Source organism: Lobosporangium transversale, assembly GCF_002105155.1.
Source record: "Lobosporangium transversale strain NRRL 3116 chromosome Unknown BCR41scaffold_59, whole genome shotgun sequence".
NCBI classification, from domain to species: domain Eukaryota; kingdom Fungi; phylum Mortierellomycota; class Mortierellomycetes; order Mortierellales; family Mortierellaceae; genus Lobosporangium; species Lobosporangium transversale.
The window spans coordinates 120,636-145,567 of record NW_019029037.1 but is presented as its reverse complement, the minus strand read 5'-3'; the positions used below and the strand labels follow the sequence as shown (position 1 = coordinate 145,567).

Genomic DNA, 24,932 nt, shown 5'->3' with positions numbered 1-24,932 from the left:
TCCATGCTTTTTTTTCATTTTTTTTTTTTTTTTTTTTTTTTTGTCCAATATTTCGTAGGATATCTGAAAATGACAAAGAAAGAGAAGCTAATATAGTATAGCGTGATGTAAAATAAACCTGATAGACTAGGAAACCCCTTCTCTCTCCCATCTCTCGCTCTCTTTCTCTCTCTTCCCTTCTCTTTCGCTTCTTTCTCTTTCTCTTTAATAGATAGTGCCTAATTCTTTAGCTCAGTCTTTGAAAGTAGAAGAAAACATGACGCGTAAAAATAAAAAGAGGGATGCCTCGAAAATAAAGGAAGAATGGAGGAAAAAAAAAAAAAAAAGCCAGGAACCATCAAGAAAAAAAAAAATACTGTGAAGTACAGGGGTGACATAGATAGCAAGAAAAAGCAAAACGTTGGGGGAGAGACAGAGTGAGGGATTGCTAGATCTTTTTTCAATTCACTCCTAACATTACCTGAAATATAGAAAAAAACCCTTTTTTTTTTTTGTTACTGTAAAACGCCTGTTTTACGCGCCTTAATCTTTTTTTTTGTGTGTGTGTGTGTTATATCCCCCTTTTGATTTATCGAAGGGCTCGCGAAGGCCTTTGTGAGTGAGAGATAAAGAAAGAAAGGAGGGAGAACGAGTGATAAGTACGAAGAGATTAGTTTGAAAGAGTAAAAGCGAAAGGAAGGTGAGAGAGAGACACAAGAGCCTTGAAAGGTGCGGATCAAAAACAGAAGAGAGAAAAGAAAGAAAAAAACATCTCAAGGAAGCTTTTCGAGCCTCATTTTAAATTGGTGGAAGAAGCTGAAAAAGCAGAGGATATTCGAAAGTGGAGTCATTGGACTACTCACCATCACTCTTTTCCTGTGCCTTGAGGATCGACTAGCTGCATATCCCAGCTAGGGGTTATGACTGATTTGGAAAATAAATAAAGCCGTTGCATTTTTTTTGTATGCTTTATTACCAACACTATTATTACTTGTCTGCTTCTAACTTAAACGCCCGATGCCAAAGAGGATAAAACTACAAAAGGTGTGTAGAATGGAGGGAGAGGAGGGGATGGGTAAGAAGATAAATAGGATATATGATGTCCTCTATTTGTATATGTAGCTGCTATCCTTGTACTGTAGTCTACTATATCCGTTTGTCGATGTGGTTTATGATCTATTCCATCGTCCCTCGAAGCATTCGTACCATTTGCTTTATCCTTTAGCGCACTCGATAGTGTTGCCGCCAAAGCTGGCTGAGGGACAAGCGGACAAAAAGAAAAAAGTGGTAACCTGTCTATATCAAGCCAAAAATTTACTCTAAAGGTACGCTTTCTTATTTTCCTCCGCTCATACGACCACAAAGGCATGTCCTTAGATACTTTCTATATATATTGACCATTACTACAGATTTTCAAGACTATATATATATATATATTATGTTGAAATAATAATAATAATAATAATAATAATAATAATAATAATAATAATAATAATAATTATAAATAAATAAATAAAAGTCTATGACCTCGCTTGAGAACCAGCCAGCATCGCCTTTGTCTTTCGAAGACTTGGTTGATCAATAACTGGAACCGTTCCCTTATCCTCTGCTGGAGGCAAAAACGATACTTGAGGTCGATTGCTAATCATCCTCATCATAGCAAACTTCTGGAACCAATCTGGCATATATCTTGCAAACAGTCTGCTCACTGTTCCCACCCAGTTCTAGAAAAACAAAGTCCCCCAGATATTCAATATGCAATGTCCGTGTTGAAGTATTAGTTAAAAAAAAAAATAAACTAAAATAAAATAAAATAAATAAATAAATAGATAAACAAGCTTTGCCATATCTTCACTTTCATTTTAATAGAGTACCATTTCCTTCCTTTAACAAAGAAAAAAAAAAAAAAAAAAAGTTCACTTACCCCAAGTGTCTGTTTGCCCATGAACTGGCTCACCTCAAAAGACTGTGTAGCTAATGGATGGCGTTCATCTTGGTATTCTTTCCACGCAGATTGATAACCATCCTTAGAGGAGGTCTTTTCCAAAACACTGATCCAGTTAGCTAACGCTACAGCATCCTGCATCGCATTCACCGCTCCCTGAGCCCCTGATGGAATCATCTTGTGGCATGCGTCTCCCAATAGGACCACTCGTCCGCCGTACCATGTATCAAAAACTTTTTCTTCCAACATCACTTTGGAAATTAACTCTTTAGGTGTACGATCGATCATGTCGCCTATTGTCAGAGTGTTATGGAGTCCACCTCGGATAGGGAAATCGCGCGAAAGGTTGCACATCGCCTCTGCTCCTTTGGGGCCCCAATCCTTATCAGAACTAGTTGCCTCTTGCTTTGTAGAATACTCGTTCAAATATTCTGTCACGCCCCAGCAAAACGTATTTCCCTTCATGGGGAACACTATCCACTGATAAAAATGTGCCAAAGACAGGAAAGTTCTTTAGAAAAGATATAAAAAAAATCAATGAATGACCATATTGATGGGATAGCTTACAGTGTATGGTACGCCATTGATATGCTTCAGAAAAATCTGTGGGTTGCTCTCATCGCTGTTCAGTTCTGGAAACTCTTCAGGACTCAATTCGTTAGTTGTACCCAATACCAAAACGCTATTGAACGGCAATGGCTCTGAATCGCCCTTGGGTAATGTGCCCTGCGCTTCCAACTCCTTGTACAGGCACTCTCTCACAGTGCTATAGGCACCATCGGCACCCACTAGGATATCTCCTACATAGGAGGATCCATCTGCACATTGGACCGTGACCACATTGGAGTCTGTAGTTTGATCAAACGAGATCATTTTTTTCGAAAGGTGAACTTTGGAAGAGGGTATTTGACGAAGTAACAGATCATAGAGATCCTTGCGCGTACAGATAGTACCATGGAATCCACCCCTATCATTTAAAATCAGAAATGTGTGTTTCAGGTCAATAGATCCGCTCTACCTGGCAAAAACGTAGGCTTAAAAAAGGAAAGCAATAAAAAGGCGAGAGGAGAAAGAGCAGGACGTACATGTCTTTGACAAATCCTTGCTCAAGAACATAATCAACCCCTCGTTCTTGGTTGCACATGAAAATACGAACAGAGGGTTTAGAAAATGCCAAAAACTCATCCAACAAACCCAGCTGGTTGAACACATGCAAGATATTGGAGCCTAGTGAAATAGCCGCTCCTAGGAAAAATACAAATTGTTTATTGTCAGTTGCTTGCTTGACTCTTAAAAAATATTTTTTTTTCTCTAAAACTTACCTAATGGCTTGATGGCAGCAGCCCGCTCTAGGACTTCATAAGGTACGCCAGCGCGCTCGAGCAGAATCGCAAGTAAGAGTCCACCCAAGCCTGCGCCCACAATAAGTACCTTTGGTTTATTTGTATCAGGCTCTGTCATGACGTTGTCCAAGTATTTTTTTTTTTTTTTTTTTTTTTTTTTTCAATTTGTTTACTGTAACTCTTTACAACTGGTACAGTGGTGAATGTACACTGTTGCTTGTGTGCTTAGGAAAGATCAATGAAGAAAGACAAAAAGAGAATGAATGGAGAAAAAGATGAAATGAGGTTTGTAGGACCGCACTTTTGGATCAAAAAGTGCTCATGGGCGCAACACTTTATTTCATTTTGTGGGTGCATGTTTTTCTTGCGGCTACTTTTAGTTCCGAAAGGTTATAAAAAAAGGATAATAAAACTTCCTAGGATTGCTTGCAAAAAAACAAGTTATCTGTGTGGTAGGGCAATTCTCGGGCACCACATTGAATCAACTCATCCACACCTTCTCCCTTGGCTGCTTTTTCTAATGGTAGTAGCATAACAAAAATAAGATTTTTTTAAATCGGTCTTTTTCTTTTTTAGAATAAAAATACAAGTTTTATGAACAAAAAGGTATAAAGAAAAAGGAGTATAAAGGAATCAAATGAAAAAGAGATGTGGATAATCTAGTCTAGCTCTTCTTTTTCGTTGCTACTGCTTAAATGCTCATGTTGGAAGGGATAGATATCATGTGTCTCATCCTTTCGACCTTGACCTTCAAGTATCTATCCAGCTCTTTGCCCTTCACTACCTTGTTCTCTACTGCACCTTCTTTGACCTCAAATTCCATTTCTCTGCCTAGCTCAATCGCCTCCCAGGACTTGGGCATCATTGGCACACGCTCAACCACTCTGATCTGGCTGTCTTTCTCAATCTGCTCAATCTTATCAGGGTTATTTGTCAATAGCCGGATCTGGTTTAGTCCCAAATCCTCAAGAATCGCCTGAGCAACATCATAGGTACGTTCATCTGCTCCACGGTCCAACATCAAGTTTGCCATTACTGTATCATATCCTAGATCTTGAAGATTGTATGCCCTAGATTGATATTGATTAGTTTTCAAGAAAGAAAAAGGAGGTCAGAGCACAGCACATGGGCAAATGCACACAAAGTGACTAATCGAATTTTTTTTTAAAGATATCGGCATTTGTCGGTTGATCGGTTAAGGGAAAATTTCCCAGAAAGAAAAAAAAAAAAAAAAACTCTCAAAGCTCAGAAATATCACATGTGGAGTAAAGGTGGGGAAGGTGGAAAGAGAGATATTGGCTTTCGCAAATGTTTTTTTTTTTTTTTTATTTTTTTTTTTTACCTTAATTTTTCCGCAAGACCAATGCCGCGACCTTCCTGACGAAGATAGACCACAACACCGGATCCTTCGGCCTTCATCAATCGGATGGCCTCGTCCAATTGCTCTCCACAGTCGCAACGGGCCGAGTGCCCGATCTCACCTGTGAAGCATTCAGAATGAATACGTACTAAGGGAATCAAAGATGCTGTTGATCCTGTTGTCTCAGTTGAGGCTGTGGTGAACTCAGTGCCCAATGAAGAAGAGTCCTTTTGTTGTTGCTGTTGCTGTTGCTGTTCTTCTTCTGCCACTGTGTTGCGCAAACGCCCGGTATATGCCCCACGCTTGATCCTATCCATCTCTGTCTCGTTCCAGCGAACCTTGTCTAAACTCTTGCTTCGGATCGCATCCCCAAAGACAAAGGCCAGATGCTCTTTCTTGTCCTTGGAGTTTTCATAGATATGCAAGAAATATTCAGATCCATCGGGTGTAGGGATTCTAGCCCTAGCGGTGCACCAAGCAATGCCAGTAGGTTCTTCGTCTTTTGCCAATGGCGGAGTGGCAGGAGGAGTGTTGTATGAAACGATTGTTGGAACGGCGGATGTTGAAAGGGACGAAGCCATTGGTACTGGCTTTGAAGGAGAAGGATTGTCGATCTGGATTGATGGTCGACGAGGAACAGGAGTCTGTAGGCTGTCAGAAGTATCAGGGTAAGCATGGTGAGCATGTTTGCTTCCATGATGGCGAGAGTGAGAGTGAGAGTGAGCATGGGCATGGCTTCTAAAGAAGAATGGGTTCATATGGTCGATAGCATTTCTAGGAACATAGCGACTCTGTGCAGCGGCAGGAAGGGCTTCAGTCATGGAGATATCACAAGCCATTTGTTATACAAAAGAGGGAGAAAAAGAAAGAAAGAGAGAGAGACTGTGAGAGAAATAGTAAGAGAAAAAGAGAAAGAGAGAGAAGGGTGAGTGGAGAGGAATGTGGTTGAACCAGAATGAGGAAGAAAGACAAGAAAGTCTAGGAGGGGAAGGAAAGGTTGGAAGGACAAGAGAGAACGATTGAAGAAGAGGGAGAAAGAGAAAGAGAAAGAGAAAAGAAGGGAAAGGAAAAGAAAAAAAAAGAAAAAAGAAAAAAGAAAAGTGCGATAAGGAATGTACAACGCTATGCAAAGTAGACAAATCAATCAGGACAAACATTTGTCAGACTGTGGCTCAAAATGGAGTTTTAGTCATCGTTAATTTCTAACTTCTTTACTTTTACACAATACAGTTACATGTTCATATTTATGCATTCTCATTACATGTCAAAGCCGATTCACTACCAACCACCAAAAAAAATAAAAATAAAATAAAATAAAATAAAACTGCCTTTGAGAGAAAGCGAGATTTCGCCATGTTGTCCATGTTGTCTTGCAATTGAACTCGAGATACAGTGTATACATCCCGCAGCCGCATCTTGTTTGTCGCTGATTTGTGTTGGAGATATACTTTTTTTTGCCCAGGCACTCGCACAATTGCCTGCTTTTCTTTTCCACCTTCGCAATTCGTTTGCTCTAGAGTTCTGTGATTCAGACTTGTATCATTATACTCATTACATGTACGCACTTGCACATGAAAGAAATATGACCGATCAAATAGCCAAAGCACCTGTATGCACTTCAAGCTTGTTCCTTGAACTTTACACCCACTCTAATCAGGCACAAAATAACCAAATATAAAAAAAGCCGTCTTCTCCCCTTACTCTCCTCTCTCTTCATTTATTTATTTATCTTTCTCCTTTTTCCTTTTGACCAAGACACTTGGCCAACCAAATGAGTCTTTTGGGCATTAATCTTTTAGTCTGTATGAATAAATAAATACACATAAAACTTTTAGTTCACTTAGACTGAACAATTGATGAATACACATGTGGCTTTGGACTCAGAAGACGAAAATCAAATTCGCAACTTGCACGTGATTCCAAACTGCTCAACCTTTATGTCAACCAAGTAATCCTTTTGGGCGCGACACTCCCTCCGAAAAGAGAAAACTTTTTACATTTCCTCTTCCAACATACATTAACTTCAACTGACATCATAATTACCATGAACCGCATTACTGCCATTTCTCGTCCTCTTGCTGCTGCTGCTCGCATTCAGGTTGCTCGCTCTGCTGTTGCCACCCGCTCTGCTATCCAGAGTATGTTTATTCTTTTATTTATCTATTTTAAATTTTTTCCGCGATCTCGGATCGATTCACTCGGAAAGAAAAGGAAAAAAGAAATATTCATTCATCCATCCATTGAAGCAAAAAAAAAAAAAAAAAAAAGAAAGAAAAAACATGAACATACACCTGTAAAATAAAAAAAAAAAAAAAAAAAAAAAAAAAAAAAAAAAGCATTTTTATGTCTTTGCATTTTACAACACGCTCATCTCTTTACGGGAAAAAGTCTGGCATTATTGCTCTTGAAGGAAATTTAAAGATGATCATCCTATGGATCCGAGAAATACGTCACAAATCTGATCCAGTACATTGGAAAGTGGGCAAACAACCAGGACAACACGAGTGCAGATCGAAAAACAGGTCAACAAGGAAGACTAGAGAATATTACGATAAACAACAACAGCAACAAAAAAAAAAAAAAAAAAAAAAAAAAAAAAAGTTGATTCAGATGAAGGAACCAAAGGAGCTAAAATACCATACGCTCGTTTATTTTTAATTATCGATGGACCAAGTTTTTAATGAACTTGTTTTTTTTTTTTTTTTTTTTTTTTTTTTTGCTTGGAGTTTTTCTCAGCATGCAGAGGATAAATTTGCAGGGATAGTAACAATGGTTAAGAGACGAACAGTTGAGTAAAGAGAGAGGCGAACAATTGGGAAAGGAATCATCAGACACTTTCAGCAGATTCCTCCTCCCTCACTTATCTCGACTAATCTTAACAATACGTTATTATTTTCTATGGCTAACTAATTTTTCTCCTTTCATATCTAGTTCGCAACTACTCCTCAGAGCACGGCGAGGAATCCTTTGAGCACTTCACGGAACGTTTTGTCAAGTTCTTTGACAATGTGGATGATGTCTTTGAGCTTCAACGTGGATTGAACAACGCCTTTGGTTACGATTTGGTCCCTTCGCCCTCCGTCATTGCCGCAGCCCTCAAGGCTTCTAGACGTGTCGATGACTATGCCACTGCTGTCCGTGTCTTTGAAGGCTTGAAGGTCAAGACTGGATCTGATGCCCTTTACAAGCAGTACTTGGATGAGCTTGCCCCTCTCAAGGCCGAGCTGGGTGTCCAGACCAAGGAGGAATTGGGACTTTAAACCTCTTGATCATTAAAACATTTTAGAAAACATGGGCAAGATGCAAAGATATAGATCATTCATGTTTGTTCATAAATTAAAACGAAGTTTGAGGAATCGATCAAAACGGAAAAGAAAAAAAAATAAAAAAAAATAAAATAAAGACTGGGGAGAGAGAGATAATTGATAGAAGAGGTATTATTGAATTAAACATAATTTATCTTCATAAAAAAAAAAAAAAAAAAAAAAAAAGTCCTTATTTGTTTAATGCAATCAATCGAGTGTTGCCTTTTGAACCTACAGACTCGTACTAAATATTGACTGGGATAGGGATGCTGTGTTTGTGCTTTGTTGATCCATCGGAATTTTCTGCACCCTCCCACAAGATCTCCTTGGTTTTCCTCACCCCAAAAAAAAAAAAAAAAAAAAAAAAAAAACACAGTCCACTTCTGGAGGCATCCAAATCCAAATTCAAAATCAAATTCGAGCAGAAATCAAATTAGTCCCCATAGGCAACTCTCTGTCGACATAGCCAGTCCCATTTTGTCTCTCGTACCCTTGAAGTTGCTTAAAAGGAATGGCAGTCCGAGAGCCTTGTTGGCTTCTTCAGAATCAAAAGAGACCCGAGTATATATGTCTGAGTTCCTCCCGTTTAATCCATGGGTGTGTTCGTCTACTTCCATTCGGAAGAAAGAAGCTTTTCTTGAAAACAATCCCTCTTCCACACCAAGTTCGTAGATTCTGATGCGAGCGAGGTACTATATGGGGGCAACATCTTCTCTACTTCACAAATCAAATCAAATTAAAAAAAAAAAGCGTAGCATTGCATGCAACAATCATCAACAACCGCACATCTCTACTATTGTAAAAGTGAGAGAGAGGTTTTTTTTTTTTTTTTTTTTGTATATTTTTTTTTATTGCGCAAAAGGCAAAATGCAAGAAATATGTATGAATGCAAAAAAAAAATAAAAAAAATAAAATTAAACAAAAACTAATGGAAAGATAGATAGATAATATAATAAATATGTGAAACTTATGAGAGATCGTGGAAGGTCTTGCCGCTCAAAGTTGCTTTGATAATGCCAACACGAATCACAAAGTCACCAAAGTGTTCACCCTCAAGACGCTCTGCTGCCCACCTACGCAACATTGGCGTGATTTCTGCAACAATTTCTGGTTCTGTCAACGACTCCTTGTACAACTTGTTCAAACGCTCTCCGTGATGTCCTCCTCCCAGGTAGACATTGTAAGCTCCATAGGCCTTACCCACAAATGCAATCTCAGCCACATATGGACGAGCACATCCGTTAGGACATCCTGTCATACGAATCGTCACCGCATCATCCCTCAATCCGACCTCCTCCAACGTTGACTCAAACTTCTCGACCAACGAAGGCAAGTATCGCTCAGACTCTGCCATAGCCAATGAGCAAGTTGGGAAGGCTACACAGGCCATCGAATTGAGCATAGCACCAGTGTAGTTGAGCTTGTCCAACTTATACTTCTCCAACAACTCCTGGATACGTGCCTTCTCAGACTCCTTGACGTTAGCAATAATCAAATGCTGGTTAGGTGTCAATCTGAACTCTCCATTATGGACCTTCGCAATCTCGCGCAGTCCAGTCTTGTGAGGCTCAGCTGGAGTGTCCTTCACACGACCGTTCTCAATGTAGCAGCAGTAGTGCCACAACTTGTCCTGACCCTGGGTCCATCCATAACGGTCTGCATTATCCAGGAACTTGAAGGGACGGGGCTCTTGAAGCTGGAAGGGCAAGCGGGATTGAACTTCAGTCTTGAACCACTCAATACCACGGTCATCGATGGTGTACTTCAGACGGGCGTGCTTACGGTTCATACGGTCACCAAAGTCACGTTGCACCAACATGACCTTCTCACCAGTCTCAATGGCCTGCTCGGGAGTACAGAAACCAATGATATCTGCAAGACGAGGATAGGTCTTCTTGTTACCGTGAGTCATACCCATACCACCCCCAACAGTGACGTTGAATCCAGCGAGGGAACCATCCTTGTTGGTGATGGCAATGAAGCCGAGATCGTGAGCAAATACATCAACATCGTTGTTAGGAGGAACAGCAACAACTATTTAAGAGAATAAAGAGAAAAAAAAAAAGTTAGGGTTGGTTGATGTTAAAAGACTAGTAGAAAAAAAAAAAAAAAGAATGAAAGAAAAAGAAAAGACATACCAATCTTGAACTTGCGTGGCAAGTAAGTAGGTCCATAAAGGGGCTCGTGATCAACTACAGCTTCTCCCTTGACAAGCTTCTGATCAAGCCAAATCTCACGATAAGCGGAGGTCTTGGGCAGCAAATGAGCCGAAAGATTGGTTGCAAAGTCATTGACCTGCTTATGAAGATCCGACTGATGAGGATTGGGGTTGCACATGATGTTACGGTTGACATCACCGCAAGCTGCAATAGTGTCTAAGAGTGACTTGTTAATAAGTTGAATGTTCTTCTTGAGGTTGCGCTTCAAAACTCCATGGAACTGGAAGGCCTGACGGGTAGTCAACTTCAAGGTACCGTTGGCAGTGACATCCGAAATACTGTCCATTGCCAACCATTGAGCAGGTGTGGCCACACCTCCTGGAACACGGACACGAACCATGAACGAGAAGGCCTTCTCCAACCCCTGTGCCTTGCGCTCTTCACGGAGGTCACGATCGTCTTGCTGGTAGATACCGTGGAACTTTGTCAACTTTGTGTCAGCCTCCGCACGAAGTTGGCCAGTGGTGGTGTCCAAGAGACCCTCGGCAATGGTACCACGAAGGTAGTTGGAGGCAATCTTCATAGCATCATCAGCAGATTGCTTAGGCTCCTCAACAACGCCCTCTAAAGGCTTGCATCCGAGAGACTCCCAGAGAAGAGGCTCCCACACAGCCCAAGCGGTCTCGAACGAATCGGCATCTTGATCGTTGCCTTGACCGAGTTCGAGTAAGGGTTGAGCACCAAGATCGACCAGCTTGGCATGAAGATCTCTCGAAGGACGATTGTAAAAGATAGCATCCTCCTCGCGCGGCCAGTAGTGTGAATCACCAAGACCAAAGATACCAAACTTGGTCTCCGACACAGCCAGCTCTGTAGCTGCATCCAAAGATTTCCAGAACTCACGAGCATTGACAGGGAATTCTCCTTGACCGGCAGTACTGACAATAAAGATGACATGCTTCTCCAGTGTCAAATCCTCGATCGAAACATCATCCATGGCGCAGTAACGGGCAGAGAGATTGCGCAGCTTTGCGCCCTTGATTAAGCGCTTGCAGAGACCTTCGGCATTGCTTCCATCGGAACCAAAGAGGATCAACAGTGGTGGGCCTCCAAGGCCACCCATCAGCTTTGCAAAGTCATCCTTGGCCTTTCTCTTGAGAGCGGAATCACGGGCTTTGGCCTCAGATTCGACGGAGTGAGTCAAGGTACGAGCAATGTCAGGGTTCTGCTTGATGATCAAGGACAAGTGATTCTCACGCTCGAGGAACTGCTGAAGATCCAACTTGATGCGCTCGGAATCCAGGCGGAAAGGCTCCTCGCCCTTCTCTTCGAGCGAAGGGTTCCAGCGGTACAAGGGCCAGTAACCAGAGTCGACTGCAAGCTTGGTTTCTTTTAAAACTGTAATGGGTGAAACCTTCTCCTCGTCAGGATGAGGCAAGTATGCAAGAACGATCGAAGGCCCCTGGAACTGGTCAGCCTCAATCAAAGCGTGGAGGACATGAGAATAGCTAGAGTAGACAGCGACTGAGGCAACGAAAACAGAGCCGTAATTCATGGCATAGAGACCAATGTCCTTCTTGCGGTTCTCAGGGTTCTTAGTACGGGCAGTGTAGGGCTCAGTATCAAGGATCAAGAGGTTGATGTCAGCATCAGAAGAGATGACATGATGGACACCAGAGTCGGCAATATCAAAGGCCCAAGAATCAGCACCCACTAACCAGTGCGAAGGCTTGGCAAAGTGAGCAGATTGAGACGCAATCTCAGCAAGGGATCCGACAAGACCATCTTTGACCTCTTGGAGCAATGCAATGGCCTCATCACCATATCGCTTGGCTGATTTGCTATCTGCACGGTTCAAATGCCACTGAGTCAGAGCCTTGCGGAGAGGCTCAGAGATCTTGAGGGAAGAGTCCTGAACAGTCTTGGAGACAAGCTCAGCAAAACGAGCACGAGCATTTACCTTGGTGATCAATGAACCGTAACCAAACTCGGGCAATTGTTGCGAAGATCCCCAGACAGAGTTCGACTTGACGCCGTTCTCAATATTCAATCGATCCTGGAAGACTTGGTTCAACATCTGAATGTAGGGCGTATCAATGTCCGAGTCTTGAAGAGGAGTAGCATGAGAGGTAGCATGAGCGACATAATTGGGGTTGATGACAAACGAAGGTTGCTCGGAGGCCAGGGCACCCTTGATATCGCCCTCTGAGAGGTCAGCTCCAGATCCACGGTAACGGGCGCTGATAATCTTGGGGACCTGACCTTCCCAAGCAGCCTCAGTGCTGTGGAAGGAAGCAGAAACATCGAGGAAGAGAGGAGTCCAGGCAGTGTGGGCAGCAGGGGCCTGCTCAAAGACAATGACACGCTCGACAGACTTTGGCAAAGCCTGAATGAAGTGACGTTCAGACCAGGGGCGGTAAAGATAGACCTTGATGATGCCGACATCCTTGCTGTGATGCTTCTCGAGAATTTGCTCAAGAGTTGAAGCACCAATAGCTAGGGTGACAAAGACAGTCTTTGGATTGGCAGAGCCTATCAAGATCAGATCACACAATTTTTGCACAACGTTAGTAAGCAATTTAAAGGTGACTTTTTTTTTTTTTTTTTTTTTTTTTTTTTGGAAACAGCGGACCGAGAGGAAAAAGAAAAAGCGAAATCCTCAGTGCAAATGACGAATCGCTCGCCATCAAAATCTTATTTTGAAATCTGTTAAAGTTCCCCTCTCGAATTTACTTACCATGATACTCAATAGGGCGATACGAGCGGCCAGTTTGCTTCTGGAACACAGACAAGAGCTCCTCGACCTTGGTGTAGACTTCCTCAGGTGATGCCGAAGTCTGTACATTACTGTTGGCAGAGTCTTTAGGATTCAAGTAGAGCGAGGAGAGCGAGATCTCGCTTACGGCCTGCTGACGCTCCTTGTGTGCTGTCAGATCTTTCTCAGACAACAATGTAGGGGCAACCTTCTGATGATCCAATACAATCTGTTGCTTCTGCTGCTCTGAAATATTAGCATTGTTCACGGCATTCAAGAAGGGGGTGCTTGTCTGGACTGCAGCTGCCTGTGCCACCAAAGCCAGATCAAAGGCCGTTTGAGCATTGTCCGAGGTCAAGACTGCGAATCCTGTTTGACGGACAGCCATCAAATCAGAATATGAGGGGACAACGCCACCATTGCTTCCCTTATGCTCTTTGCCATTGGCATGACCATTAGCATGGTTATGATTGTTGGAATCCCGTTCCTTAGTCTCCACATGAACAACAACTGCGGATCGCTGAGCAGCCACCTTGAAGAGATGAGGAATTGCAGGCAAGAGTGCGTCCGAGGTAGTGAGGACCGATGTCAGGTCCTTGTTGGCAGCAGCCGACTCTTGGACCTTTTGAAATGGATCAGCATTGGCCTGGAGAGTTGTGATTTCAGGCGATGTGTTGTTAATGTTGTACCTGTCCGAGAGGCGATCCAAGGCGTGAGCGGGCTGTGACGAAGGTGAGTTGACAGCAAAGATGGACTCTGCGGAAGCAAAGGCAGCCTGTGCTAAGAAATCAAAGGTAGACGAAACCATTTTTCTACTTTCTTTCTTTCTCTTTCTTTGATATACAACAAAATGGAATGACAAAGATTACAAAGGCAACAAAAAACAGCAAAGAAATGAAAATGAGAATGAACAATAAAATTATGATACAGGATATATATTAAAAAGAGAGTAGACGAAAGGGGAGAAAAAGAAAGAAAGAAAAAGGATTGCGGGTAAAAGGAAGAGGAAGAGAGGAAGTAAAGAACCAATGTCTACTGAAAAGAGAAAGAGAAAAGAAAGGGAGAAAAGATAGAAAGAGAAAAAAAAAAAATGGATGAAGGGTCCGCGTTTAAATGTTGTTTCTCCGAGATCAAAAAGAGTCAACCAGGCACAGTGCACACTCTTTATTTTTTAATTGCATGCACTATCTGCCCAATTCACCCAGTGCGCGTCTGCTCCACCCAGTGTGCTCCGCAATGGCGAAATGCATTCGATTTGTGTAGGATAGATAGAGTCTCAAAAATATGTTTCCATGCATTTAACACTGAAACAGTCACACAAAAGCACACAAATTGCACCATCGATCGCATCAGCACCGATCCACGCGCCTTGATTGGACATGTTATCTCAATATCCATCAATAAAAAAAAAAAAAAAAAAAAAAATCAATGTTCTTAATCTCATAGATACTCAAATGTTGTTGTTAATGACAACAGTTGAATGAAAGTAAGGGTCTTGGATGATGAAGAATATCATCCTTCCCTTGCTAATTCTGGCTTCACCATCCTTTAGAGATAACTGTAGAGTTACAAAGATGATAGTGATCTTGGAATGTTTTTTTCAGTCAGTTTGCCGCTTAAGAGAGTTTGAGAGGAAAAAAGATCCTCACCCGTCAACCATCGTCAGATCGCGCCATCCGATCTGCAGTCCAGTCTGCCTGCGTCTTTTCCGGCTTTTTCTCTCGGAGCTCTCCATCCTCCTATTTTCTTGTACTCCAATCAGTCAGCTTTTTATATTTCCACGCTCATACCTTCCTTATTTTCCGAAATCTCCTTATTTTTTTTTTTTTTTTTTTTTTTTTTTTTTCATATTTTAATCGTACTGTCGATCTTCACACGCTAAAACCAAACGAAGCATAAAAAACAATGCTGATAAATCTCTTTAATACTAAACATTACAGTTATCAAAGAAGGCATTTCCTATAACTAATTCTATCTGAGACCTAGAAATAGCTATATAAGAAGGAAAAAAAGGGCTCTAGATCTTGAACATGCTCACGTTAAATTGGTCGCCGGCCCACTTGGAAACCTCTATCATCATCTGCTGTTTCCTCCGGAGTGAACCCTCTGTCCGGAGTTCATAAAGTGTAGCCATATTAAACACCAATGGCTCACTTGTGCCTGCAGATGTGGGGTATGCAAACATGAGTCTCTCAAGCCTTGGAATAGCCTCATTTAGTTGGCCAGCATACAACTCACAGACAGCCAAGTTGTTGGCAGCCTAAAACGAAAAGAAAGAGAAGGAAATTAGGAAATTAACGACAATAATAAAGACGAGAAAAAAAGAAAAAAAAAAAAAAAAAAAAAAAAAAAACAACTAACCACAAGATTTTCAGGCTCTTGAGTAAGTACTTCTTCGAAAGCAGCCTTTGCTACAGCCCATTGTCCTTGAGCTACAGCAAGCAACGCTCTATTTGTCGTCACTTGAAGTTTCAAGTGGGTCAATGCTGGGATCTGCTCCTTTGGCGTCTCTGTTTCTTCTGATGATTGACTCGAATGGCAATTCGTCTTCTTTGCAACCATTTCCTCTACTTCCTTAAACACTTTCTCTGCTCTCTCGAGATCCCCGAGTTGCAAGTACAGTCGGCCCAACCCAGAGTGGAAATTAATGTCTTGCGGATACGCCCTGGCCAAGTCACGCCCATACCGTGTTGCTGCGGAATAATCCTTGAGCTCAATCAAGTAATTTAACACAATAAGATGTAACTGGCCTGTCAAACTATGCCATTGCCTTGCGCCAACAGTATCTTTCCCCACATGGCAGATTGCCTCGAACTATGAAACCAATAAAAACCATTTAGACATCAGGCCATCCTATTTTGCCATTTTCATCTCTCAGAAATGACAAATGTATCTTTTTGTTCGTTTTTACCTTTTTACAGTTCATGATCAGATCATAGAGCTGATCGATTGCCTCATACACATCTCCAAGATATCCCTGCAATCGCGCCTTTAGGACAAACAATTCAAATGGTACCATGCTACCTGTCCTGGATGCGCCATTCCGTAGCTGCTCTTGCGTTTGAAACTCATTATCCACGAACATATCTGCAGGATAACTTTCATAACGATACTGTGCTCCTCGCAAATCACCCAATTGATCTAGTTCTGCCTGTGCCATTTCATATTGTCCCAACTTGGTCAATGCTAGCAATCGTGCATACCACAACTAGAAAAAAAAAAAAAAAAAAAAAAAAAAAAAATTGAGATTTAGTACCATCTTCATTCTCACAGCTTTTCAACTTTTTTTTTTTTTTTTTTTTTTTTAATTTCGCAGTCTCTAATGGTTACATTGATCAACTCTGGGATACGTTCCGGTGGGCTATTGAGGATCTGTGATCGGGTATATCTCGCCATTGCCCTCCAAGAATTATTGACGGTAAGCTCATGCAAAATTTCTGGCCTCGACGCCTGTTGTTGTTCCGCCTTGGTCAATGCATTCCAATCTCTCAGCACACGCTGTTCCGCAGGAATATGTCTGATCATCAAGTCATTCAACGCATCCGACTTTTCTTATCATGATCCAATATTGTAAAAATAATAACAATAATAACAATAATAATAATAATAATAATAATAATAATAATAATAATAACAGTCAATTGGTTACTTTTGGAATGAAAAGAAAAAAAAGAAAAAGAGAAATAAAAGGTTAAATACAAACTTGAAGCGAAATGACTCTGGGCCATAACAGGCGTGAGCATACCATCGTAATCTCATGAAACATGCTTGGGGTATTCAATACGGGGAACCCTTCCTGTCGCATAGGTCTCTGAGGTACTGCAAAAACTGGAGATCGGATGCTATTAGATAAGTTTAGTAGTTAAAATAACAATAATAATAATATGATTATGTCAGTCTCCAGATCCTTCCATGACTTATCCTCTGTCTCTGCCTCTTTCCCTTGTTTTCCTTTTTTTGCTGTCCTTCTGCCACTCTATCTCCCTGTCTTCCTGTTTCTCTGCCTTCCTATCTTTTCCTTACCCAACATATTGCTCCCGGCCTTGCTCAACCAACTTAATAGTCATTTGGCTGTTACGTTCAGTGCGATGCTGTGGTTGTTGTTGTTGGTGCTGTTGCTGCTGTTGTTCCTGCTGCTGCTCTAATGCATGATGCTGCTGTTCAGGACTCCTTAATTCTTGGTGCACCATATCCGACTGATCCTGAATACTACCTATTCCAGTCCCTGCAATGTTGGCGGTGGATATCCCGATGGGGTTCTGCTTCGCCCGTTGCTGCTGCTGTGCTGCAGTAGTTGTAGAAGTATCATTCCTGGCCTTGTCCTTTGCTTCATCTCCTTGTTGACTTTCCTTAAAACTGAGTCCAATACTTCCGCCAACTATTGAGCCTAATCCTGAACTCAGATCAGTTGAAACTGGAGCCTCTGACGCTGAAGGAGGCTGTAGAGCTGATGAAAAACTCTGGAAGGCTGCAAATGGTGTTCCTCCTCTCGAAGATGGTCGTTGAGGTAATGGCGGAGATGCTAAATGTGTAGGATATTCTGTTGGGATGTTGTTATGACCAGTCGGGATACTGATATTGGGCAGCGGTGCTGATCCCTGTGTAGATGGAGATGAGGGAACTGAAGCTATGCTCGTGTTCATAGTCGTAGTCTCGGTCGTAGCGGCCTTATTCACAGTACTCTCAATGCTGCCAGTACCTTCAATGTTCTGTTCAAGAGCTGCTGCTGTTAAAGGATCAACAAATTTAGGTAGCGAGGCAGCTTCGGTTTCGGATGCGTTGCCAACAGCGCTTGCCTTTACAGGAACAGTATTGGGCTTGCTTAATGGTTGTGCTTGTATAGGCGCAAAGATGGATGTGTTCTTTGCGGTCGCCTCTGTTGAAGAAGTGGTTTGAAAAGGGATGGGGCCATCATCAAATTGAAGCGATGACCTTGGTTGTTCAGTCCTATCCTGTTTTTGTTCTGTCTGTTCCGCTTGGATGGGCGGTGTTGGTGGATGTAGTAATGGATCTTCAATAGGCACACTTCGAGACATGATTGGATCAATTTAAGGAAATGAGTTTACAATTAACATCACTTTTTTTTCGGCAAAGCGCGCTTTAAGGACGTGCTATCCGTCACGTTTTTTTTTTTTTTTTTTTTTTTTTTTGCCTCCACGGCAATGAAAGTTTGAATTTTATATTACATGTTGAAAAAATGCTGGATATGAAATCTATATGATGATCTTATGCAAAACGACGTGAAAGCAGTTCCTATGAAAATAAAAAATAAAATAAATCGGTTGTTAGGATCCAGAATAGCATGACAACCTCCGATTGAACATAAAAAGATAACTGCCATTAAAAAGCTTACATAGGTCATGAAAATGATGGCACTAGAAGGCGCCGATCGAGCCACAGTGATACCGCAGCCACGGTACAACCCCCGAATTCCTTCTGAGCGGAAAATCTCTTTGCCAGTGGCGATGAAACCCTTATTAGCTGCTGTACTACCGCCACTACCACCAACTCCCGAACCGGATCGTTGATGACTCCGAAGAACATCCTGGGTCTGCATATGACTCTTGATACAGTCTGCTGGGAATAGAATAAAGTTGTATGCCATGCCTGCTAGCGCGCCAGCGAACATCAAATGGGGCGCCTGCAGATCTGCCTGGGTTATGATCTTGCCCTCGGGTGCAGCCAATTGTTCACGCGTGATAAGGAAGCGACAGACTGCTTCATATGATCCGAACCAAGCGGCACCACCACCCGTCTCACGCAAAAATGTTGGGAAATGGCCCAAATAAAATCCACGAAGGCCGTGCTGGGTATAGATTTGTTTGATGACACTGAGAGGTCCACTGTGAAGGGCTTTGGGGACGGGACCAGTCTTGGAGTCCTTAGTGTAGAGGTGACCAATCTGTTGCACCTGCAATTTACACTTGACAAGCTCGACGGGAGTTAACACCATCGAGGCAAACACACCAGAGATACCTCCTGAGAGACACAGCATTGGGATACTGAGGGGAGCTGGGGTAGAGCCATGAGTATCAGGAACAGCGACCAAATCTCGCAGCATGTCCTGTGCACGCCTGTAACCAACAAAGAGTACAGCGTTCTCAAGCATGGCACCAACGAGTGGAGACGAAAGGCCCTATTACAAATTTGGGAATGATCGAGAGAATTAATTTCCGACCATTCACATCGACTCATGATGTATAAACAAATCAAAATTTTTTGTTTGGTAAAGAAGGGACTGAATGGAGGGTAAGTGCACGCCATAGGTTGCTTTACTTACATTATAAAGACCGAGGAAACCTTCGTTCCTGACTGTTTGCCTGAAGCAATCGAATGGACCCTTGAAAATTGGATGATCTAAGGGCTGAGTTTGTAGGCGAACCTTGACAGTGTCAAAGGGAAATTCCACAAACTTGCCTGCTACTCCAGCAAGCTTAAATAGGGAAAAAAATAAAAATAAAAAAAAAGGAACGTGTGAGCTGGTAGTGAATATACAACATAGTCCAAAGAGGAACCTCCAATGTTGAAGAAAACAGGGTGAGTCAAGTAAGAAAGGTGAAAGGGACAAGACACCTACAGAGCCAAAGGCAAGGTCTTTAAGGGATTGTTCGTTCTTCTCCGAGATAACCACTTTGGTCTCTTGGGCGGTTGCTGCCAGATCAGAAAGCTTTCCTTCTGAGAAAGGGCTGTAAGAATGAGCCATTACGATATATGTTTTACAAGTATGGAATAAGGGAAGAGTGGGGAATGGAGAGTGGGGAGTGGTGGTAGAAAGAGCTTTCAAAGATAAACGGCAAGAATAATTTTATTTTGATAAAAAAAATATGTTTTCAACAGAGTACGCCACAGTGAGGCAATTTAAAAAAAAAAATAAAAAAAAAAAAAAAAAAAAAAAAAGACGCAGAGGTTGAGAAACGATAGAACGAGAAAAGGGGGGAAGGACTGTCAACTTTCTGACCACATGGTAGGCCGAGTAAGGGGAAAAGGGTGAATGAAGAAGGTGAAGGAGAAGGTGAATGAGAATGATTGAGGTTCATTTAAAAAAATATTGTCTAAACTCTTTTTTGTGGCATGCAGACATTTTTTGGATAATCTTTTTTTTTTTTTTTTTTGCAGGTGCGAATGAGATCAGCTCGGGACCATCCCACTAATTTACACCCAACAGCATTGTGCGGAATGGATGATAATGCCCAAAAAAGATGAGTTCCAATTTCAGACATGGTCCTCAAAAGAAAGATCAATAACCAAGGGGCATCTCTTTTGATCACTACGACTATAAGATACTTGGTCGTTGTCGATATAGGCTATCAGTAGGAGTCTTTGTCTCTTGATCAATTGCATTTCATAGTATTCTTGATCATCACTGCTCCAACGGGTGCATCGCATCAATTGTGCCCATAGCCATTAAGCATACTTTTTTTTTGTCCCCACATGTTAAAGGCTCAAATGGCACCAAAAGATTTGATTACTTTTGCCAGTCACTCATCATGTTTTTTTTTTTTTTGTTTTTTGGATCAATGCATGAACAAGTGGACCGAGCGTCGATGCAGTTTTTTTTCTGACTCTGGACCTTTTTGCACAGACTGGCCCGACAATTTATATACACAACAACACAAACAACACAAACAATAAACACAACCCTTTTCTAAGATCTCATTTTCTAAACATGTCTGATTCAGATTCATCAGAAGGAGAGATGGGTGGAATGTTTGACTTGCCTAAAGACTACAGTCCACCTCCTCCAGAGCCCTCCTTTGAAACCTTTACCCGTGCTTGCAATGATAAAGAACCACAAGCGATCAAACTTCGTCTAGTTGGCTCTCACCCACTTTGGGGACATCATCTGTGGAACGCTGCAAAAATGTTTGCAAATTGGTTAGATAACCGTCCAGAACACTGCCTTGGCAAGAATGTGCTCGAATTGGGTGCCGGAGCTGCCTTACCAAGCTTTGTCGCAGCTGTCAATGGCGCTTCCAAGGTATATCAAAAGGAAGAAGATGGCTTTTTTTTTTTTATTTTATTTTATTTTATTTTATTTTATTTTATTTTACACTTTTATCCTGTAAAGAAAAATTGCGTATCGATCATTATCAAAACGAACAAAATCCACAATACATTTTTAATCGAGGTTTCATAATTAAATGTGATTTTTTATTTTAGGTGGTCATTACGGACTATCCAGATAGCGACCTCATTTCCAACATCCAATACAATGCTGAACAAAATGTACCAAAGCAAATTCAGGAAGGCAAAGTGATTGTTCAAGGATACCTATGGGGATCCAATACTCGCCCCTTGCTCGCCCATCTTAACCCGTCCTCGTCTTCTACTTCTACATCAGCGACCACAGAACCAGCAACATCATCATCAACACCAGTGGCACCATTAGCTGAACCCAAAGAACTCTTTGACACAATCATTTTGTCCGATCTTCTCTTCAACCACTCACAACATCGCTCTATGCTCAAGACCTGTAAAGAAACTCTCAAACCAGTCACGGGACGCGTCTTTGTGTTCTTCACGCATCATCGCCCTTGGCTTGCACATGCAGACAACAAGTTCTTTGAGATCGCAGCTGCACCAGTGATTGACCCCAAAGAAGGAGCAGAGTCTTCAGATGATGAAAAAGATCTTGGTGGATTCGGTTTCAAGGTTGAGAAGGTGTTGGAAGAGAAGATGACTCCCATGTTCTTGGAAGACCCGGGTAGTGAGGAAGTGCGCGCTACAGTACATGGATACGTTATGTGGTTGGAATAAGCTTTTTTCTTCCTTTATTCTCATATAGACTGGATTATTTTGCATAAAAAAATGTACTATGTATTATTATAATCTAATATTTATTGTTCTAAAGACGTTTACAAACTTATGAGCAAGCATTATGAGACCCACTCACTCACTCGTCCATCGAATATTCCTCTTCAATTCGCTTCACAAATTCGACCATGAGGTCATGGCGCTTCTCAACCATCTTGATAGCTGAAGGTGTCTTCATCATGTCCTTGAGACGAAACAGCTTTTCATGAAAGTGACTAATAGCACATCCAGTGTTGGCCTTTGTCTGCGCTTGGTACTGTTCATACGTCATGTCCAATTGAGCCTTCTCCGCTGGATCATATAACGGACGGTTCTTATAACCGCTGTAAGCTGCACAGCGCATGATACCTGTATCAAAAATGAGGGTTAAAGTCCAATAAATAAAAGATTACTTTTTTTTTTTTTTTTTTTTTTTTTTTTTTTAGCTTAATGCTTCATTTGAATCAAATGTCAAATGAAGCTTATTCATCCTTTCTTGCTTCCTTTTCTTTTTTCAATCTTATTTCTTTTACCAAATGCTCCAATGGCATCCAACTTATCTGCATCTTGAACACTATGATCATTAAGGAGAATAATTTACATTTAGGAGGAGATCTTACAAAAAAAAAAAAAAAAAAAAAAACGGATGTAAACCGAGAAATGGTCTCTGATTCCTTTTTGCATGTTATAAATCAAAAATATTACATGTGTAATTCAATACAAGATTGAGTCCATTCGTCCTTGTTCCCTGCAAGCTCCTTTCTGAAGGACACATTCTCAACGATCCTAGCAACAAGATCAGCTTTCTCGTACTTGTACTTGGACAAGAATCCCATTACAATCTCGCGTCCTGAAGGTTGGCCCTCCTTCTGGAACTTGGCATCACCAATGTCATGGAACAGCGCAGCAAGCTCAACAAGCTCCACATCAATTGATTTGCCTTGACTACTTTCCTCTTTTGCAATCTTTAATGCTGTTGATTAAAACATTGAACATGACATATAAAGAGATAAAATAAAAATGACAAGAAGAAATGTGTTTTAGCACAACATAAACAGACTCGCTATAATGAAAACTGAATAAGACAACCTAAATGTCCGAGATGTCCAAACCTTGTCTACGAACACGATCGACATGCAACCAATCATGAGAGGGATCGTAGGCTGCCATTTGCTCCTTAACGAGCTCCTCAGCCTCTTTACGAAATGTTGGATCGAGTGACATGTTGAATTGGCTTGCGCTGTGAATGCTAGGGAAAGAATCAAGATGTGTGTGGGTTTGCTGCAAACATTTCAAACAAAAAAAAAAAGAAAAAATGTAAAAAACGCCACCAAAAATAATACAATATCACTTTGCTTTCTCCGCCAATCAGAATGTGCTGTAACGGAATTTTTCCGAGCCTAAACTTTCAGGAACAGTCCATAACGTTCTTTAATCAACTAGCTTTTTCATTTTATTTCGCTTTTGCTCGGATATCAGAATAAAAAAAAAAAAAAAAAAAAAAAAAAAAAAAATTACATCCTTTTACTGGAAACCAGCACGCACATTGTCATAGACGCTGGTTGGGTAGTTCAGATGATTTGGACTACTGTCCAAGGGAGCATGTCTTCTGAGTCCTTTGCTAACAGCTCCAATCAATGATCGATCGTGATCATGTGGGTGATCTCCACTCGACTCCCAAAACATAGCTCCCCCCAGTTGATGCTTCGCAATATACTCAGCCTTACGATCAATCACCAACGGCGAGTCATAGGTGATCAACTCACGCTTGACAGGATCGTATGAATAGCTTGACACTGCTTCAGAGTCATAGTACTCCACAGCTCCTTGCAAAGGCAACTTCTTAAAGTCATAAACACCTTGCTCCCAAGTACCCTCTCCAATTCCCTGGAATGGATGCCCAATACCATTGGTGTTTTGGAAAGCTCGCCCATAGATGGGCATCCCCACAACAATCTTATGAGAGGGAATACCCTGTGAAAGATAGTGCTTCACAGCCTTACTGACACTGAGCTGACCTCCATGCAAATTACTTTGATGTCCTGCCACATCTGACCATGATCCAGCCAAGTCGTAGGCCATCAAGTAGAATGCATCCATGTATTGATTCATCTCACTCAAACGCAACAGCGAGTACTGAGTCTCGCCGCAAGGCATGGCACCTGTAAGAAGATAAGGGATGGGATCTCCTTTTGCAGCCGCATACTGATCCAATCCCTGACGTAATTCGCGAAGCAAGGACACATAGTTGACAGCATCCTCAGATGTCTTGGGGTATTCCTAACCAAGGGAAGATTATGAATATCTCCTTTCAGTGATTTGTGTTTTATTTTCTTCAAGCATAACTATTAATTATGGACGAGTAAAAAAAAAAAACATTTACCCAATCGATATCTAGTCCATCCAGACCCAAGTTATTCAATAATTCAATCGAAGTCTTGACAAAGTTCTAAAGTGGGAGAATGACATAAACATTGATCAGTTTGAGGGTGATTTTTATCTTAATAATAATAATAATAATAATAATAATAATAAAGGACACTACCGCACGCTTTTGAGGACAAGCAGCCACGCCGGCAAAATTGGTTGACCAAGTCCATCCACCAATACTAAGCGATACTTTCAAATGACGATTTCGCCTCTTCAAAAGTCCGAGTCGCTTGAAATTACCGTACAAATTATTTCCAGTATCATTCCAAGAGTCGTCTTCATAATGCTGAAGATGGGCAATTATGAAAAAGAATAACAAGTCAATGATTTATTTGTAGGACAAGAATGGAATAACATGAAGGTAAAAAAAAAAAAAAAAAAAAAAAAAAGTTTTTTCTTACCTTGTCGGTATCTGCCCAGGGGTCACCAAGGAATACGCGACCATCAGCATCGAGATTTGCAAACGCGTACAGAACATGGGTCAAATTTTGGACTGGCAGGTCAAAGACATTATGGTTCCTGGCATAGATAGCCCAGGCCACAAAATAAGAGCACACAATAAATGTGCCAGGATGAGAATATGTCATGAGCGACGTTTGAGGATTATAATTGGAGTCATGAATAAGAACGTCCATTTCAGAGTCTTTTTATGTTACTTTTTTTTTAAGAGTGAATTGAATTGGTTGAATGGAATTGAAAGGAAATGTGGAACAAATAAAGAGAGATGAGAAACATGTCCAACACAGCTTGGCTTTGTCTTCGCCAAGGCCATCTATTTTTGGTGGTAGGAAATTAAAAAATGACACAGGGGACACCATACCATTTAGTAGATACATGCACATATTTGAAATAGACTAGGCGTT

General features: G+C 41.4%; 10 protein-coding genes across 10 annotated transcripts; 2 read left to right on the top strand and 8 right to left on the bottom strand.

The window, feature by feature from the left end:
- Positions 1-1,419: 1,419 nt before the first annotated feature.
- On the bottom strand, positions 1,420-3,426 carry BCR41DRAFT_426043 (hypothetical protein). Its single transcript, XM_022030670.1, has 5 exons — positions 3,247-3,426; positions 3,010-3,169; positions 2,492-2,891; positions 1,904-2,404; positions 1,420-1,703 (listed from the first exon to the last, which is right to left on the bottom strand). The coding sequence occupies exons 1-5, from the start codon at positions 3,383-3,385 to the stop codon at positions 1,500-1,502; spliced, it is 1,404 nt and encodes a 467-aa protein (XP_021876416.1). The 5' UTR covers positions 3,386-3,426; the 3' UTR covers positions 1,420-1,499.
- Positions 3,427-3,958: 532 nt separating this feature from the next.
- Positions 3,959-5,385, bottom strand: BCR41DRAFT_313287 (GTP cyclohydrolase II-domain-containing protein; the record flags this gene model as incomplete). The annotated part of the gene is made up of 3 exons (XM_022021123.1): positions 3,959-4,337; positions 4,610-4,854; positions 4,897-5,385. 3 exons carry the CDS (start codon positions 5,383-5,385, stop codon positions 3,959-3,961), a joined length of 1,113 nt encoding a protein of 370 aa, XP_021876415.1.
- A 2,172-nt stretch (positions 5,386-7,557) lies between these two features.
- Positions 7,558-7,887, top strand: BCR41DRAFT_313319 (cytochrome c oxidase, subunit VA/VI; the record flags this gene model as incomplete). Its single annotated transcript, XM_022021125.1, has 1 exon — positions 7,558-7,887. A coding segment is annotated over one exon (330 nt), but the record flags the coding sequence as incomplete, so codon positions are not given.
- Positions 7,888-8,818: 931 nt separating this feature from the next.
- On the bottom strand, positions 8,819-13,872 carry BCR41DRAFT_390067 (hypothetical protein). Its single transcript, XM_022028191.1, has 3 exons — positions 12,829-13,872; positions 10,071-12,623; positions 8,819-9,966 (listed from the first exon to the last, which is right to left on the bottom strand). Exons 1-3 carry the CDS (start codon positions 13,652-13,654, stop codon positions 8,900-8,902), a joined length of 4,446 nt encoding a protein of 1,481 aa, XP_021876413.1. The 5' UTR covers positions 13,655-13,872; the 3' UTR covers positions 8,819-8,899.
- An 814-nt stretch (positions 13,873-14,686) lies between these two features.
- On the bottom strand, positions 14,687-16,656 carry BCR41DRAFT_200503 (hypothetical protein). The gene is made up of 5 exons (XM_022019879.1): positions 16,592-16,656; positions 16,177-16,494; positions 15,758-16,054; positions 15,208-15,660; positions 14,687-15,106 (listed from the first exon to the last, which is right to left on the bottom strand). The coding sequence occupies exons 2-5, from the start codon at positions 16,369-16,371 to the stop codon at positions 14,864-14,866; spliced, it is 1,188 nt and encodes a 395-aa protein (XP_021876412.1). The 5' UTR covers positions 16,372-16,494; positions 16,592-16,656; the 3' UTR covers positions 14,687-14,863.
- A 79-nt stretch (positions 16,657-16,735) lies between these two features.
- Positions 16,736-17,968, bottom strand: BCR41DRAFT_200529 (hypothetical protein). Its single transcript, XM_022019880.1, has one exon. It carries the CDS (start codon positions 17,880-17,882, stop codon positions 16,866-16,868), a length of 1,017 nt encoding a protein of 338 aa, XP_021876411.1. The 5' UTR covers positions 17,883-17,968; the 3' UTR covers positions 16,736-16,865.
- A 66-nt stretch (positions 17,969-18,034) lies between these two features.
- On the bottom strand, positions 18,035-19,709 carry BCR41DRAFT_328488 (mitochondrial carrier domain-containing protein). The gene is made up of 4 exons (XM_022021698.1): positions 19,424-19,709; positions 19,127-19,279; positions 18,200-18,982; positions 18,035-18,099 (listed from the first exon to the last, which is right to left on the bottom strand). Exons 1-4 carry the CDS (start codon positions 19,547-19,549, stop codon positions 18,073-18,075), a joined length of 1,089 nt encoding a protein of 362 aa, XP_021876410.1. The 5' UTR covers positions 19,550-19,709; the 3' UTR covers positions 18,035-18,072.
- A 699-nt stretch (positions 19,710-20,408) lies between these two features.
- BCR41DRAFT_426037 (hypothetical protein) lies at positions 20,409-21,808 on the top strand. The gene is made up of 2 exons (XM_022030669.1): positions 20,409-20,824; positions 21,007-21,808. Exons 1-2 carry the CDS (start codon positions 20,513-20,515, stop codon positions 21,601-21,603), a joined length of 909 nt encoding a protein of 302 aa, XP_021876409.1. The 5' UTR covers positions 20,409-20,512; the 3' UTR covers positions 21,604-21,808.
- On the bottom strand, positions 21,692-22,910 carry BCR41DRAFT_328481 (metal dependent phosphohydrolase). Its single transcript, XM_022021697.1, has 4 exons — positions 22,752-22,910; positions 22,345-22,612; positions 22,173-22,213; positions 21,692-22,008 (listed from the first exon to the last, which is right to left on the bottom strand). The coding sequence occupies exons 1-4, from the start codon at positions 22,861-22,863 to the stop codon at positions 21,740-21,742; spliced, it is 690 nt and encodes a 229-aa protein (XP_021876408.1). The 5' UTR covers positions 22,864-22,910; the 3' UTR covers positions 21,692-21,739.
- A 246-nt stretch (positions 22,911-23,156) lies between these two features.
- On the bottom strand, positions 23,157-24,798 carry BCR41DRAFT_363018 (chitinase 18-7). Its single transcript, XM_022025819.1, has 4 exons — positions 24,471-24,798; positions 24,185-24,355; positions 24,023-24,088; positions 23,157-23,919 (listed from the first exon to the last, which is right to left on the bottom strand). Exons 1-4 carry the CDS (start codon positions 24,702-24,704, stop codon positions 23,164-23,166), a joined length of 1,227 nt encoding a protein of 408 aa, XP_021876407.1. The 5' UTR covers positions 24,705-24,798; the 3' UTR covers positions 23,157-23,163.
- Between the last annotated feature and the right edge of the window lie 134 nt (positions 24,799-24,932).

What these genes read in the sequence shown, in the direction of transcription:
- BCR41DRAFT_200529 (XM_022019880.1), bottom strand. Translation starts at nt 17,882, where the DNA reads ATGTCTCGAAGTGTGCCTATTGAAGATCCATTACTACATCCACCAACA.
- BCR41DRAFT_328481 (XM_022021697.1), bottom strand. Translation starts at nt 22,863, where the DNA reads ATGTCACTCGATCCAACATTTCGTAAAGAGGCTGAGGAGCTCGTTAAG. An exon ending in CGATCGTGTTCGTAGACAAG is followed by an intron (nt 22,613 to 22,751) that starts GTTTGGACATCT and finishes TTTAATCAACAG; the next exon opens with CATTAAAGATTGCAAAAGAG. An exon ending in GGATGCCATTGGAGCATTTG is followed by an intron (nt 22,009 to 22,172) that starts GTAAAAGAAATA and finishes TTTTTGATACAG; the next exon opens with GTATCATGCGCTGTGCAGCT.
- BCR41DRAFT_426037 (XM_022030669.1), top strand. Translation starts at nt 20,513, where the DNA reads ATGTCTGATTCAGATTCATCAGAAGGAGAGATGGGTGGAATGTTTGAC. An exon ending in CTGTCAATGGCGCTTCCAAG is followed by an intron (nt 20,825 to 21,006) that starts GTATATCAAAAG and finishes TTTTTATTTTAG; the next exon opens with GTGGTCATTACGGACTATCC.
- BCR41DRAFT_390067 (XM_022028191.1), bottom strand. Translation starts at nt 13,654, where the DNA reads ATGGTTTCGTCTACCTTTGATTTCTTAGCACAGGCTGCCTTTGCTTCC. An exon ending in TCGCCCTATTGAGTATCATG is followed by an intron (nt 12,624 to 12,828) that starts GTAAGTAAATTC and finishes TGATCTTGATAG; the next exon opens with GCTCTGCCAATCCAAAGACT. An exon ending in GCCACGCAAGTTCAAGATTG is followed by an intron (nt 9,967 to 10,070) that starts GTATGTCTTTTC and finishes TCTCTTAAATAG; the next exon opens with TTGTTGCTGTTCCTCCTAAC.
- BCR41DRAFT_426043 (XM_022030670.1), bottom strand. Translation starts at nt 3,385, where the DNA reads ATGACAGAGCCTGATACAAATAAACCAAAGGTACTTATTGTGGGCGCA. An exon ending in TGCTGCCATCAAGCCATTAG is followed by an intron (nt 3,170 to 3,246) that starts GTAAGTTTTAGA and finishes TATTTTTCCTAG; the next exon opens with GAGCGGCTATTTCACTAGGC. An exon ending in TGGGCAAACAGACACTTGGG is followed by an intron (nt 1,704 to 1,903) that starts GTAAGTGAACTT and finishes TTGTTTTTCTAG; the next exon opens with AACTGGGTGGGAACAGTGAG.
- BCR41DRAFT_363018 (XM_022025819.1), bottom strand. Translation starts at nt 24,704, where the DNA reads ATGGACGTTCTTATTCATGACTCCAATTATAATCCTCAAACGTCGCTC. An exon ending in CCTGGGCAGATACCGACAAG is followed by an intron (nt 24,356 to 24,470) that starts GTAAGAAAAAAC and finishes GCCCATCTTCAG; the next exon opens with CATTATGAAGACGACTCTTG. An exon ending in ATGGACTAGATATCGATTGG is followed by an intron (nt 23,920 to 24,022) that starts GTAAATGTTTTT and finishes TCCCTTGGTTAG; the next exon opens with GAATACCCCAAGACATCTGA.
- BCR41DRAFT_328488 (XM_022021698.1), bottom strand. Translation starts at nt 19,549, where the DNA reads ATGGCTCATTCTTACAGCCCTTTCTCAGAAGGAAAGCTTTCTGATCTG. An exon ending in AAGACCTTGCCTTTGGCTCT is followed by an intron (nt 19,280 to 19,423) that starts GTAGGTGTCTTG and finishes TCCCTATTTAAG; the next exon opens with CTTGCTGGAGTAGCAGGCAA. An exon ending in CCATCATTTTCATGACCTAT is followed by an intron (nt 18,100 to 18,199) that starts GTAAGCTTTTTA and finishes TTATTTTCATAG; the next exon opens with GAACTGCTTTCACGTCGTTT.
- BCR41DRAFT_200503 (XM_022019879.1), bottom strand. Translation starts at nt 16,371, where the DNA reads ATGATCAGACATATTCCTGCGGAACAGCGTGTGCTGAGAGATTGGAAT. An exon ending in GTATCCCAGAGTTGATCAAT is followed by an intron (nt 16,055 to 16,176) that starts GTAACCATTAGA and finishes TTTTTTTTCTAG; the next exon opens with TTGTGGTATGCACGATTGCT. An exon ending in AAGAGCCTGAAAATCTTGTG is followed by an intron (nt 15,107 to 15,207) that starts GTTAGTTGTTTT and finishes TTTTCGTTTTAG; the next exon opens with GCTGCCAACAACTTGGCTGT.